Below are 16,047 nucleotides of genomic sequence, written 5' to 3' on the forward strand. Positions count from 1 at the left end.
CACCGTTTCTCTAACTTAAGAAACAGACTGTTTTCAAATGAGCCAACAGGGCTTCTCGCACAGCACTGCGTGCTCTCCCCCAAACAGCACTGCTGCTACCTGCTCAGTTCCCATGGGGAACTCAAGGAGGAAATGAAGAGCATTTCAGGGTAGGCTGGAAGAGGAAAGCGGTCTGGGGACAAGAACTAGGGTGTATAGAGATCTGCCAGTCTCTGGGTGTCTCTGAGAAGTGTGGCCCTAGTGACAGCCATCCACAGCGTCTGCCACGCTTTGTAAAGGATCATATTGGCCATGTGCTGGTGAATGAAAATGGCCCCATAGGCCTATAGACAGTGGCATTGCTAGGAGGGGTGGCCTTGTTGAGTAGGTGTTACTTTGTTAGTGGGTCACTGTGGGGTAGACTTTGAGGTTTCAGACACTCCAGCCAGGCCCAGTGAGTCACCTCTTCCTGCTGCCTGTGGATCCAGATGGAGAACTCTCAGCTGCCTGGCCAGCACCACACTTCCCACCATGATAATGGGCAAAACCTCTGAACTATAAGCCAGACCCAGTTAAATGTTTTCCTTTACAAGCGTTGCTATGGTGATGGTGTTTCTTCACAGCAATAAAACCCTAAGATAGTTACTTTTGTCTAATCTCTATTTCAACAAAGTAAATGTCACCAAAGAGTTTATTATATACATGGGGGCGGGGGAACCAATCCCATCCCTAAAGTCTAGAATGCTAAGTTAGGTCATCAAATAGGTGAACACAGGAGACCTGGGCTTACCTCCGAGAGCATAGAGCAGCTCCAAGGCTTGAACCATCGACTGCGCTGGCGGGGGCTGCGGAACACAAAGGCCTCCCAGGTTAGTTTCTTTGGCAAGGAACAGAACGGTGACCACACTAGCTCACTCTTGCTCTATCACACTCCAGCTGCCCATGTGCCACCCCCACTCCTCTCCTCCACAGCAGGGACAGCCCCCACTTCAAACTACCCTTCACGTCCCGAGCTGCCCTCAGCCTCCCCTACAGCTCATCTACCGTCTGGGCCTTGCAGTGTTGAGATGACTAAAACCAGACAACGCTGATGCTGCAAAGGGCAGCAGCTGTGATGGTTCGGGCACCAGGAGACCCTTCGAGGGGCTCTGCCTCGTCAGCAGATGAAGATCGGAAGAAGGTTTCGGAGGACTTGATGGCAGGGTCAGAGGCTAAACCCAGTCCTTGCCTTTAGTTGTTGTTTACCAAAGAACAAAGTCAAATCTTTAAAAGGTTTGGTGACTATGTAGACTTTACACTGTGGGACCTGGAGATGTGCTGTGAGGACAGCTAAGCAGCTCACACTAGTGCGTCTGTTCTGTGTCTCGTTCTCACAGGAGCTCCAGGGTACTTGGGATCACTACACAATCCCACACTGCTGTCAGACTACAGAGAAGTCGGCTTTTCTGTAAGCAGGCAGATGACATATACAAAACTCTGTACATGTGCCAAAATCAGGACCTTAGAGTGAAGTCACACTTTTTAACAGCAGGCTCATGGAAATTACTAACAATAAATAAGCTTAAAATTGTATATGGACTATAAAGTGACCAGTAAACAATGGCTGTAGCACCTTCTCCACTTCATCTGAGCATCTGAGAGAGCACGATGGGTGTAACAGGAGCACCCAAGCCAGGCCTTGCTCTCTGCTGAGGGGAGCCTAGGAGAGCTGGGCAGCCTTGGAACTCTACAACCAGGCCCAGTCACAGACTACACCCTGACTCCCCACCTTCCCTGTCTCTCTGAGCACCGGTCAAGTGGCCCTGTAGCTACCCACTGACTTGTCTTCCCAACGGAGAAAGAACAGGAGCCACAGAAGAAGAATTCTGGCTCACGTGGATGCCAGTTTGCCCCACACCCTGGATAGGACCAAATGGCATATAGTGTTTTAGCTTCGTGAGGAAGGAAGATGACAGCCTGACCAGTGTCCTTCCACCTACCCACATGAGCCCCTCAGCCAGAAGCAAGACTTACAGACATGAAGTGGAACCTGAGGACATTGTCGATCCCTAGTGCTTTCAGCTGCAGGATGACAGGGGCCAAATTGCTGCGCTGCATCTCAGGGACAGTGGACTGAGGTAACTGGTCAAAGGCTTCCTCTAAGGATAGGAAATTAGAAACCGATCAAATGTGACACTCAAATGCACCTGTGCATCAGGAGAGTCCACCTTCTCTACCTTGAACAACCAGGTGCAGAGCATTAGGATACAACGTGATTTTTACACATAGAGCAGAACATATTATGAACCTTTATGAAATCCTTTACTTCCAAATGCTGCTTTTCAAATGCTTTGGGTGATCACTCTCAGGCCCAGCTGCTGTTCACTCTTGGGGCAGGAGGGCAGAGTGCCCCAAGGAAGCCAGGGCAGTACAAATGAGCAAAGAACAATGTAAAAACAAATCACCAAAGCTGCCCTAGAACTGAGGACCGATCTAATCACAAAGAGCAAAATTCATACAAACCTAGTTCTTAAATCAAGGAGCCAGATGCAGAGTCACACCCAGAATCCTGTACTTGCATGTCCCATAGGAACAAAAGATGACCTCAAATAGGAGAAGCACCCCAAGGCACAGCGATGGGGGAGGAGGGGAAAGGAGAGAGAGTCGGGGCTGACTTTATGAAAACCAGATCAAAGGGTGGGGAGAAAGGAAGGCCTTTCTGAAATCACTTTCTGTGTATATTCAGAAAGCCTATGGGTCACACACTCCAAGCCGTTCCACATAAGTCAACACAGCACAGATGCACACCCTCCTTAAACACGAGCATCACGCAGCCTCCATTTAGATCAGAAGGCTTCAGTTAATTAGAGAGGAAAACAAACTACGGCAAAGTCTCCTGAGAAAAACGACTATCAGTGCAAACTTTAGGAAGGTTTTCCTGAGAAAACAGACAGCCTATATTCTGGAATGTGTAACATAAATTGCCAAATGCATCAGTCTAGCTGGAAGGTTCTAGATGGCACACAACAGCAGGAAAGGGAGTTCTTTAGCTTTAAGAACATGGTGGTTAGAGTACTGTTACCAGGACAACCACCTTCCCCAGGCAGACCACTGACCAAGGCACAAGTCAGTGGAGAGGCTGGCCACACTGAGAAGATCCTGAGCGAAGCAGGTGTTGATGCTCAGAGACAAAGATATGATCCAAGGAAGCTGCGAAGGTCCCCAGAGCCCAGGAATAGGTCAGGAGGGGCAGAAGCCACAGGTAATGCCCCTGGGGACCTTCAGAGGTAGGAAGAACCTGAATCAAGACCAGAAAACAGATCCAACAAGGATATATGACCCTGCCATGGACCATGGGAGGCTCTGGAAGGAGAGCGAAAACTGGGGAAAAGCTATACAGGAGCTGGCAAGAGTATCAGGAGGAGCTTTGTATTGTTACCAGGACAACCACATTCCTCAAGCATACCACTGGCCAAGGCAGAAACAAGTCATCAGCTAAGGGCTGGCCGCACTGAGCAGATGCAAAGACAGACAAGTCCAAGGCATCAGAAGTATGAATGGTGAAGTGGGAAGCTGATCACGCGTCTAAGAATGAAGTACAGCTGAGAATCAAGTAAAGTGAGAGCAAGGGAGCTAAGAAAAAGTCTTGGAAAGTTCTGGAAAATGAAACTAAGAAACAGCTGCATGATCTGAAAACTCAGCTGGGAACCTGAAGGGTGGGCACGACACCCATACTAAAGCAGGTAGGATTAAGGGCTCCGTGACCTCCCACCCAAATGCACCTGCCCAGCTTCAGTCCACATCCTGTCACATGACTTCCTTGACAAGAAATGCTGGTGTCCATTGCTACTGGAGCTAGAGAGTTAGCTCAGTGGTTAAGGGCATATGCAGAGGAGCCAGGTTCAGTTCCCAGCACCCATGGGCAAGGCAAGAACCATCTGTAAACCTATTCCAGGACTTGTAACCCTCCTCTGACCACCTCAGCACCAGGCACTCATATGGTGCACAGACATACATGCAGGCAAAACACACAAAATAAAATTACCTAAAACTAAAAACATTGTTGAGAATGGTGATGCTTGTCTTTAAATCCCAGATCTTGTGAAACAAAGGAAGGAGATCTCTGAGGCTCCGGCCACCCTGGGCTCCACAGAGAAGTCCTGCCTCAAAAATAAATAATTCCTTAAAAAGCTAAGCAAATTACTATACCTACAACTCTGCAATTTCTCAGAGAATTAAAGGTTCCCCCTGCATGTCTAAGTCTACCCACACACTTTCATCCAGCACCACTAATCCCTACGGCCAATGAGAAACGGCGGAAACGAGAAATGAAAAGACAGCATAAGTGGATACTGGACACAGGAAGGAATTAATAACTTGGAAATTTCGTCTGCACGCTAGGAAGGCAGGAAGGTGGACAGCGGGGGTGGTGCATGTCTCAGGACCACGCCCAGTGAAAGAGACAGAGAAACAGCAGCTCTAGAATGGCATGGGACCTGTGCCCACCAGTGTCAGCAGGCTGAGGAAAGGCCAGATGTCTACCAGGATTTCACTCTGTGCCCTCAGAGCCTAGCATGTCTTGTGATATAGAACTGAGCCAACTATTTGCTGTCTGTGAATGAGTCTCAGAACTCAGCATAGGCAAACAGGAATCTGACGGGAGGTGCCACTGGGTTCAGGAGTCATAAGAACATAGCACATTGAGCAGAAGGGAGGACGGATGGATGGACAGACAGACGGACACACAGATGTATGAGTCTGTGCTCAGGGGTCTGGCCAGGCAGGTGGTGGTTCACTGAGCCAGCTGGAGGGTCCTAGCAAAGAAGGAAGTGGTGGGGGACCTGGGAGGGAGAGCTGGATTTGAGGGTGAGTTCTACCACGAAGGACAAATGTCGGCCTTGGGATCCAAAGCCAGGTCACTCTAAGAGAATCCAAAGTTGTTAAGAAACATCGCACATACCTGTATAAAGGCGGTAACACTTTCCCGAGCGGTTGCGCCCACCACGTCCTGCCCGCTGATTGGCTGATGCCTGAGACACTGGCACCACCACCAGGCATTCAATAGCTGTCCTGGGGTTATAGGCCCGAAGCTTCATAAAGCCACAGTCGATGACGTACACAATGCCACTGATGGTGATGGACGTCTCTGCCACATTGGTGGCCACAATCACCTACCGAAAAGAGAAAGAAAACTAGTTGGTTCTCTCCGCTTTAAGTTTAACCTAGAGGCACACCGCCATTCCAAACATCATGCTGCCAGGCATGTTCCAGAGTTCTATGACCGTGCACAGCTTCCCAAGCTCCTGAGCACTGCTCTCTCGTGCTTCCCCAGGGTTGTCAAGGGGATCCAAACACAGAGAGATTAGAAGCCAACACTAAGCACATGGTAAGTTCAATAATGTCTGTTTTCTAAGGAGCCGATGACTTCAGAGCAACAGGTGCCAGGGAAAAAGCACAACCCGAGCTTTGAGTGATAGTATATGCTGTGTCGCTATATGCCATGCGTTATATATTATAACCAAGTTTCCTCTTCACACTGGCTGCCCAGACAACATCACTAAAACATGAACATAAATTCAGACAGACTGACAGGAAAGGGCCAACCCTTCAAACCAGAGATAAGAGCCATAGAGGAAGAAGATGTTACCAACACAACCACTGTACAAGGATCTTGGAGACAGAGGAGGGGCCGGCTAGTGTGCACCAGTCTCTGGCTACCTGCCAGCTGTCCCCCACTGGGTTTAATGCAGCTAGAGACATGTATATAAAACGCACACAATGTTTTTCAATTTTTGAAAATCTCCCTTTTATATAGTAGACCCCTATCTAAAAGCTATTTTGGAGGCAGGTGAGATAGCTCAGTGGGTAAGGACACTGGCTGCCACGCCTGAGGATCTGAGTTGCATCCCTAAGACCCACATGACAGAAGGAAAGAACTGACTCCTGTCTGTGTACTCTGACCTCCACGTGTGCCCTGCCCCCACTCCCACATAAACAAATGTAATAAAAATGTTTAATTACGAATGTTTTGCAGCTAGGAAATCTGAACCTAAATAACTTAGGGCAAGGCACTCAGCAGCCACAAGCGGAGCCCAGGCCTGCAGACTGACTGACAGCAGCCATGTGTGACTGGGCAGATCTGGATTGTTCCACAGTGGCCTTAAGTTGGGAATGGGTCCTCAGACTCAGACCACCCCTCGTCTACTGCACTCTGAGCCACCCGCCATGTGTTCCTCATCCAGGGGAAAGGGCGGAGGAAGGGGAGGCAGAAATCAGGCACCTGGTTCCTCCCATCCACTGCTTCTTGCCACCACACCCATCCTCAACCTAATTTCAAGGCTAAAGATTTACCTGACTTAAAACTGGCTCTGAGGGCAAACGGATACTAGCAAATGCATTAGGAACCATGTTAGTAACTTTATCTAGTTCTGACTGAACATAATCTACCATGACAGTCTCTGAGGCTAAGGTAATAATGTGCTGTGAAAAATACAAAGAAAAGCTATGACCTGCCCTGATAACTACTGTCGGGTGACCCTTCTGGGCAGGGCTGGGAATCCTCACAGCACATTACCTACTACGGACTTTTAGATCTACTGCACAGAAACATGAACCTAAGACTTGAAAGAAAGGCCCTGTTTAGCAAAGTTCACTTCAATTAAAACAATAAAACAGGTCTAGGGAGATGGCTCAGTAGGTAAAGTGCTGACTGTGTGTATCTGAATCTCCAGAACCCACATAAAGCCAGGCAGGGGTAGCAGGTGTCTTTAACCCCAGGATCCCCACAGTGAGAGGAGGCAGAGAAAGGAGCCCCAGCATCTGTGGGCCAGCTTTGCACACACAGCAACAACCTGCCTGGAAAAGGTTTTCCTCCGACCTCCATATATGCACTGTGGCATATGCCTACGCTTACACACATGAATGCTAATTACACACAGACTAATACATGTACATACCAAAGACAACATTCTGCAGTACAAAGGGAGCCAATGTGATGACCAATGGCTGCAAGGACCACTGAGGCTCACCTTCCTGACACTGTGCGACACCCTTTCAAACACCTTCATCTGCTCAAAAGAAGGCAGTCCTGCATACATGGGGAGAACCCGGAGGTGTTTCTTCATCCCAGTGCGAGCCAGCGCCCGAGCCTGCTCGATCAGCATGGACACAACAGTTTCTACTTCTTCCTAAACACGGAACCGGAAAGCAAAGAAGCTGGTCAAGCTCTCCCACTGAGGGAGCAAATGCTGGAATAGGGGCTTTAGCTGTGGTCACCTTCAGGAGCTGCCGTGTCTCTCTCGGAATGACACTTTATCAAATGTCACTAAACAACAGTGTCAAAGGACTGAAGCTCTGTAACTGTACAATTAATTAGTAAACCTAAACCATCCGTAGTTAACAGAAGAGTTCCCATGAATAAAAAACGAGGAACCGGTAGGATGGCTCCGCGGCAAAGGGGCTGGGCTGCTCTGAGAGGACCAGAGTCCAGCTCACTCTGCCTGCACCTCCAGCTCCGGGGAATCCGACGCCCTCTTCAGGCCTGCACACAGGCGCCCACTGCACACAGACATGCACATCAGTTTGTAATGACTGTTCTTGCACAGCTTTTATGGACTGGTGTAAACAGCATTCCCTGTGTATGAACAGGCTGAGCACTCTGAGCACATGGGGAGGCTGTTGCCTATGGAATCATTAAAAGCACTCCTGAGGAGAGGTACTAACTGTGGGAAATGTGTGGCAGTGGAAAGATTGCAGCACTACAACCTTAAGACAGGCTTATTCAGCTGTTTTTCTGCTGTGTAGTCACTGGCTCCCTGCAGAATGAGCTGGGAGGAAATCAAAGTCCTCACCTTAGGCCACTTGGGAAAGGGCGCCCAACCTTGTGGTCACAGGATGAGATTGCCATATGCTCGAAGCACAATGTACCTAATGTCCAATACCTAATTGTCCAATACGGCAAATGAAGCAGCCCATTGACACGGAACCCAATTTACTCTGGAATCAGCTAGTACATTTGAAATCTCAGAGCAGGAGCGATGGGTCAGAGGTAAGACACTAGCTGCTCTTCCAGAGGACCTGGGTTCAGTTCCCAGCACCTACACAGCAGCTCAGATTCATCCATTAACTCCAGTTCCAGGAGACCTGACACTATTTTCTGAGCTCCTCGGGAACCACGCATGCAGGCAAAACACCTATAGACATTTTTTAAAGGAAAAAAGAAAAGAAACAAATGGCTAAGACCAAGGCTTTATGCTAACTCTGGTGCTGTCTTAACATGTCTGTGCAGAGGGACTGGGTGGAGTTACCTGGCCAGTAAGAAAGGCTAGTATGTCTCCATCTCCCTCTGTCTGGTGAATTTTCACCACAGTGTCCACAGTTGCCTTGATATAATCTGGAACAGGACTGGGGAAAATGAAAGAGGAAAAAGATCATCACTGGAACATGCTCATTAGTCACGGGTCAATCATCCTAAGAAACTGGCAGCCAAACCTCCTCAGAGTGGATCTGGGCCAGTCCGGCAGGTAATTAACCTATAGACAAGCAAAATAAATACATACTACTTTTTTTTTTTCAAGTGAGGCAACCAATAACTGAGGGTGTATCTAATGATAAAGCACTTGCCTAACACATGTAAGGTCCCAGGTTCAATCCCCAGCACAAGAAAGAACATTAAATGTAGCGCTTCTGTACATAATTACATGTAAACAGTGGATCTGGGCTATATTTTCTAAAAAAATAAATAACATTCTGAAAGATAGAATGTTCTAGAAGCTGGACCAGCATCACTGCTGGATTTAGTCTTGATACTCCTGTGCAAATTTACATGCATCTGTGGCCATTAGCTCAGCTGGAGAGCGTAAAGCAGTAAGAGGCTGATGGGAGATGCATAAAAATTATTTATCTCAGCACACAAAGATGCCAAGTCACAGGAAACCATATCAGCTTCCGTGCAGAAGCCCACTGCCCCAGTGAGCGTTTCTGCGCTGTGATGAAGAACCATGAAGAAGGCAAGCTGGGAGGAAAGGGTTTCTTGGCTCATATACCCCAAGTCACACCCCATCACTGAAGAAGTCAGGACAGGAACTCACAGGACAGGGACCCAGAGTCAGGAGCTGATGCAGAAGCCATGGAGGAGTGCTGCTTACTGACTTGCTCCTATGGCTTGCTCACACTGCTTTCATATCGAACCCAGGACCACCCTCAGAGGGCTGGGCCCACCCCCATCAGTCACCAATTAAGAAAATGCATAATGGGCTTGCCTAAAGCCCTCGCTTAGGGAGGCATTTTCTCAACTGAAGCTTCCTCCTCTCGGATGACTCTAGATTGTGTCATGCTGATAAAAAACCAGCCATCAGAGCACAGCCGTCATCTTCCAGCCAGCACTACGGCAGACATTCGAAGGACTCAAAGACAGAGTTTATAGCTCTGGATTTGTCAGACACTAAACTAGGCCCAGTAACTAGGTATAGCAAATTAGGATCCCCCTTTCTTATTCAAAGGGACTCCTCCCAAAAGTGCAAGCTAGGTCTTCTTGCTAAGGACATAAGGAGCTGAAAGATGGGACTCAGCACTGCTTCCCTTACTGAGGGCGCTCTGGAAACTGCAGTTCAGAAAACTGCCAAACCACCTCCCATCTCCTCCTGAACTGATGGCCACAGATGCATGTAAATTTGAACAGGAGTATCAAACTCTTAATTCAACAATGATGCTGGTCCAGCTTCCAGAATTCTACCAGAATTCTTACCACACCCCCTCACTGCCCTCCATGATGGAGGCATTATCCTACATGCCAGGTGAGGTCCCAAATCACTATCACCAGGAATCAAACATCACCAGACCTTTGTAGGTAAAAGATGTCCACGGGAAATGTCCGTCCTTCCACTGTGAGTGTCACACAGGTATCCCTGGCTGGGTCACTGGTCTCATTCTGGTTAAAGAAATCTCGAAATCTCTACAAATAAATAAATATGTGAATATTATTCACATTAGCTAAAAGGGGGGACAGGATGGTTCACAATAATCCATAGAAAGAAAGAAAACATAAAACTGGCAAAGGTAAGTAGCATCACAGGAATTAGACACTGCAGAATAGCTTGCTTTATTTTAGAGTCAGGCTCTGGTGTGGGCCAGCTAGGCTCTAACTTACCAATTAGCTGAGGCTAGCCCTGCACCCCTGATCCTCCTGCTTCCACTTCTTGAGTGCAGGGATTACAGGTGTGCACTATCACATCACACAGAATGATTTTCTACATTCGAAAAATTCTTCTTCTTCTCCTTTTTTTAATGGCTCCACCAGTCCATCTCCCCACATGGACCAACTTTTGTCTGTTGAAGACAGGGTCTTGACACTCAGCTCAAGCCGACCTGAAACTCTAAGTGGCCCAGGCTGGACCCAAACTCAGTATCCTCCTGCCTCTGCATCCTGAATGCTAGGATTGCAGATATACATCCCCACATCCAGTTAAATTTACTTTTCTCTTATTGGAATTGCAGAGGAAATTTCAATGACAGATTCTAAATGTCTGACTATAAAAAAAGGTTAGAATTCCATGACCCTCAGCTGATTATCCCAATCCTCTCTATTTATTTATCTGGAAATTAGGTGTGGCTCAAGTGTGGTACAGGTTAAATCAGGCTGGGGAAAGCTAATGTAGACAGCACATATCTAATCACACGAGGTTGTCAGTTCACGAAGGTTTCCTTCCTGTGCACTAGGTGTGTCTCTGATGCACATTTACTGTGACTTTCCAACAGATCTCAAGCTGTCTGAGGGCATATACAGTGTCTTCTCCGATCATGTGCACATACATGTTGAGACAGGACAGAACCACTTCTTAATCAATAAAGCAATGTCCTCAGCAATGGAGATCCTGACTATGAGAAAGAGGCTGGGACAGAACTGAACAGACCCAGCCAGAGCCAGTGTTAAACATTCCAGACAACTCAGAGACAGGGCACAAGTAACACAGTCAAGACTGTCAGCAACACCCAGTGTCAGCTGAGCCAGGGGCCATGGAAGGAGTGGGCAGCCTCAAAGACAGAGTGTCAGAGGAGGAGGTCAGTGGGGACAGCAGGTCCAGGGCTGAAGGAAGAGGACCAAAGGACTTGCTGAACACAGCTACAGTGAATGAGGTAAGGCCACACTGCTTTCCTGGATGGAGTGCATGAGCCCCAGCTGCTGAAGAGCTGAGGAGGAAGGACCAGGAGCTACTCTCCTAAAGAACACTCTGGATGAACTGAGACACACGGTCTGTATTCTTAAGGTTTTTAACATTTGGAATATATAGATAAAAGCCAAAAACTCAGGCTGAAGAGATATCCCAGTGGTTAAGAGCACCTCTGCTCTTCCAGAGGACCCAGGTTCAATTCCCAGCATCTACACGGTGGCCCACAACTCTCTTAACTCCAGTGCCAAGTGATCTGATGCCCTTTTCTGGCCTCCATGGGCACTAAGCATGCAAGTGGTACACAGATGTATATGCAGACAAAATACCCATACGCATAAAACAAACAGTTATATTTTTTTCTTAAAAGGCCAACAACTATTTCTCAAGTGTATGGCCTGAGACAGAATCAAGATAGACAGAGAAGCAAGACCCTCGTCTGGAAGAATCTAAGACAGCTTCAGGTACTAGGGTCACAATGACATGAACACCAGATAAGAAATGGATCAAGATGGAGAGGAAGGGACAGTCTATGATTCGGCCCATTCCAGCTTCCTGTCCTGGGAGCTGCTCCCCCTGGTCCACATGAGGAGCTCTGAGCAGCCATATCTTTGCCTTCTCCAGCTCCTACCCAAGCCAACACGTCAGCGACATGCAAACACGTCAGTGAGGACCTGACCCAGACTCAGAAGAGGGAAATTAATCTCTCTACAAGTAACCAGACCGCTGACAAAACAACAGACCAGTGAGAGCCTCTGCAAACCTAGCCTCCGCCATGTGGACAGGCTCAGGAAGAATGTGGTACAGGGTGAAGTGACACTTGCAGTCACACCCACTATGTATGTAACTGCTCACCTAACCAAGCTTCTACAAACAGGGCGGCTAAACCAGCCAGGGCAACCATCTGATCTGCCTGCAGCATTCTCTGGCACTTCCCTGCTGTGGACACTGACTGCTCATCACAGGCTGGCCATCCACCAGAGCAAGTGGCCTGTCAGCAGCGCTACACATCTAGACAGTTTGTTTGTCACCTTTAGACACAGCAACTGAGGTGAGAAGATGGATCCGGGCCACCCTTGGGCTTGCATATACAGCGATAGGTAAGCCATATCCTGCCCCTGCTCACTCCCATGAAGTGCTCCTCACCCAGGCCTCTTTGGCCCACATCCTCTTCCTCTCACTTAAGACTACAGATACCAACGTGCACACGGACTCACACCAACCCATCCCACATCCTAAGCCAGGAGACCCCACATCTGACTGTCTCTCTTCAACATTTCCCCAGGCAAGGAAAGGAGAGCAGGCCTATCGCTCAGCCTGAGCCCGGGTGAGTACTGCTAATGCTCCAGCAAGCCCTACATCAAAGCACACCACGGAATGGCACTTCTAGGCTCTGCCTTCCCGTTCACAAAGGTGTCAGGAGATCAACTACATCTGCTACTACATATGAACCAAATGAGACAATGGTCTCCACTCTACATTAGTCACACTAAAAGATGCTCCACACTTAAGGCTCAGGGAACACTGTGGAAGAGAGAGAGGGCCAGGGAGTTTTCCGTGAGACTGTGTCTCCTGGTAATATCAGAAGCTATATCCATGGGCTGGAGAGATGGCTCAGTGGTTAAGAGCACTGACTGCTCTTCCAGAGGTCCTGAGTTCAATTCCCAGCAACCACATGGTGGCTCACAACCATCTGTAATGGGATCTGATGGCCTCTTCTGGTGTGTCTGAAGACAGCCACAGTGTACTCATATACATAAAATAATGTTTAAAAAAGAAAAAGCTATATCCATAAAGTCTCACCAACATGCCCGCCAACATGAACTGAGCAAAGACAGCAACGGGCATGTAACATGGACAGGGAAAGCCCACGAGTCCTCAACCCTACACAAGGAATTACAGACATGCAAGGAGTGCTGGGAGTGGGAGAAATGGTCTCCCGGGAAAAGTACGCACACCGCCTCTGGTTCTGTTTTAATACAAAGGCTCAGCCCTGAAAACACACTTACAAGAAACATAAACAGGTTACACTTAGGAATGTCTGTGTATATACAGAGATACGTGAACAGCAATAAATGAAGAAAAAAGACCAAGGGTGGTATATGGGGGTTAAGAAAAAGAAAAGAGAAGGGGGACATGGTGTCAGTGTATTATTTCAAAAATATATATATAAAATAAAGACAAGAAAGACAGCAATGAACAGTTCATACTTGTCATTAGCAGTGAGCCCAGTGGGGAGGGGTGAACTCGGCCTTACACTTTCACCACAACTAAACCTACTTATAAAAACGGTTTCTAATGTTTGAGAGAGAACGGGAGCACAGAGGAGAGAGGCAGAGGCGAGGCAGTGGCCCTGCAATGGTGGTCTTGACACACTCTACCATCACCAGGGAGAAAGAGTCGGCTGTGGGCGTGTCTGTCGGGAGCGGAGGACTGTCTTGATTACATTAAATGCTGTGAGAAGCACCAGTGCACTGCATTAGGGGGAGAGCTGGCTCCTGGGCTAATGGCACTGGCTTAAGTGGGTTAAGAGAACCAGGGTTGAACTGCCAGCACCCACACAGCTCACAACCAACTGTAATCCGGCACTCTTCTGGCTTCATGGGCAGTGAGCACACGTAGTGCACAGACATGCAGGCAAAACACCTATACACATGAAAGTAAAGTGCTTTTTTATTAATGAATGTTTAAAAGGAGCATGAGAAGGTAAGCTAACGTAGGCATGTATCCTTTATTTCTCTCTGAGAACTAAAACAAACACTTTTGTTCCCAGACTGCTTTTGGCAGAATATGTCATCAGCATCGGAGACAGAATTAAAACACCTCCAGAGAATGTTCCAGCATACATCACGGTGATGGAGATGATGAGGACAATGAGCAGAGATGTCTGTGGGCAGCTGAAGCTAAGAGCTCCCTCAGCCTGGGGAAAGCAGGCAGGCCAGCCCCGGCACAGGGGAGGTGCCTCTCGCCACCATAGGGAGGCAGAAGAACAAGCCAGGGCCAGACCCTCCCATCTCCCCTGGCATAGAGAGCTGGCCTCCTGACTGGCATCACCATAACTACTCCTGGGTCTCTACATAACACAAGAATCAGCTTCCTGAGTCCCAAACATGGCAAGTCAGTCACTGCCCTAGCCCTTACACCATGTAAGGCAAGAGGGACAAAATCCTGAGTAAGACAGAGTCCCAGTCTTCAAGAACTCAGGCAACTCCTGAACATGAATCTGGAATCAGTGTGACTGAAACACACAAAGCTGCACAAGATGGCGGGAGCAGCAGGTGAGCCTTACAGGAAGGCCTCCGAGACATGGAGGTTCTCGAGGACCAGAGGAAAAAGCCAGAAGAGTCACGGGCATGTCTGGAAGAAAAACAGACTGGAGAAAAAAACCCACCTCATCCCAAGGAGAAGCCTGGTTTTCTCAGAAGAACAGAAGTGGACCGATGGAGCTGACATACAGAAAACATGAGACAGAGCAGCCGCTGAGGATAGAGAACCCCTAGGGATGGGGCACCTGGGGATGGAGCACCCCTGGGAATGACGTCGTACCCCAGGGCCTGGCAGGAAGAGCTCTGTTAGTTGGTAGTACTCATGGTCCCTTGTGGCTCCCACACAGTCAGGGAGCTCAGCTCTCCCTTTGCCTTTCTCCTGTGAAGAAATGGCCATTTTTATTTCAAACCCTGCTAAAATGCCATCTCTTTGGTGACAAGTTCTTGACCCTCCCAGCTGGCTGGAGTTAAGAGCAGCCTTCTAGGTTTGTTTCCTCAGCACCTTAACCTACCAAATACCTATTTATGCGCCTTCCCTGGGCTCAGGGGATCTATGGACCACAGGTAGCTAGCAGGCGGCTTACCATTTAGAATATACAAACAGCAAGTGGCCAAAACAATGAGATGAGTTGAACTGTTTTTTTTTTAAATAAAATATTAGTCACCAAGAGAGCAAATCAGCCATATAAAAATGCAGGGACAAGAGAGATAGCTCCGCGGGTAAAGATGCCCACTGCAGAGTCTGAGACCTTTGTCACAGAAACCCACATAGAGGAAGGATAGAAATAACTCCTCCAAGCTGACCTCTAACCTCCACCATGGCATGTGTGCCCCCTACCACACAAAAAAGGTAAAAACAATTAAAAAGAAAACATTTAACATGGAAATTACTACATGTTAGAGAAAAAAACTTCAATTACACCAAAAAATTAAAATAAGTGTGTAATTTGCATAAATAAATTTGTGAAATGTAACTTCACGATGACAAGTAATTAAGAAGCTGCCCTGTCAGGAGGACGGCAGGGACAGAGACAGGCGAGCTGGTGATCTTTAACTCCTGGGCTAATTACAGGCTCATTTCCATCACAGCTGAGGAGCATCATGTGACATCTAGAGCACCACAAGGCCCCATGGAAGGCAGGTTGTTCCGCGGAAGACATGCTCTGGCCAGAGGTGTACTCCCAAGTATGTGACAATTCAGTGTCACAGAGGAGAGAGATACCCTTACCTCTGCGTCCAGAGTAGCTGAGGCCACTATCAAGCGAAGATCCCCTCGCTTTTTCTGAATCTGAAAAAGAAGGCACCGAGAAATAATGGTGATGACGGAACAATGTACAATCCTACAATCCTAGCCAGGTATGATGACAAGGCCTGTAAATTCCAGCAGGCAGGAGGCGGGAGGGTCACGAGTTCAAGACCAGCCAGGTCTAGACAGAAACCCTGTCTCAAGGCAAAGAGGCTCATTCGTGAGACAGGGATGCTACAAATCATGATGTCAGAGTCAGTGTGAATAGATACTTGAGTTTGAAATGTCAGAACGTGCTAAATTGTAACCCAACAAAAATTTTGTGTGCGAAATATAAAGAGAATTAAAAACTTCAATTCTAGCCATAAACCACTACCTAACTCTAACCCTAATTTTAAGGGCCGAATTTGAA

The 16,047-nt window shown here is 47.9% G+C and overlaps 1 protein-coding gene across 2 annotated transcripts in view; it reads right to left on the reverse strand.

Moving 5' to 3' along the window:
* The window catches only part of DHX35 (DEAH-box helicase 35), a 77,648-nt gene that overhangs the window by 40,172 nt on the left and 21,429 nt on the right, over positions 1-16,047 (reverse strand). For both annotated transcript variants that reach the window (XR_013975228.1, XM_080924975.1), the window contains exons 8-14: positions 15,618-15,677; positions 9,798-9,910; positions 8,265-8,361; positions 6,987-7,145; positions 4,919-5,129; positions 1,993-2,117; positions 770-824 (exon numbers count right to left, since the gene is read on the reverse strand). Coding sequence is in view for 1 of the 2 variants with exons in the window: in XM_080924975.1 (XP_080781101.1) it covers positions 770-824; positions 1,993-2,117; positions 4,919-5,129; positions 6,987-7,145; positions 8,265-8,361; positions 9,798-9,910; positions 15,618-15,677 (820 nt within the window). In the remaining variant the exon portion in view is untranslated. The remainder of the gene's footprint in view (positions 1-769; positions 825-1,992; positions 2,118-4,918; positions 5,130-6,986; positions 7,146-8,264; positions 8,362-9,797; positions 9,911-15,617; positions 15,678-16,047) is intronic.

Source organism: Micromys minutus (genome assembly GCF_963924665.1).
Source record: "Micromys minutus genome assembly, chromosome: 11".
In the NCBI taxonomy this organism is placed as follows: domain Eukaryota; kingdom Metazoa; phylum Chordata; class Mammalia; order Rodentia; family Muridae; genus Micromys; species Micromys minutus.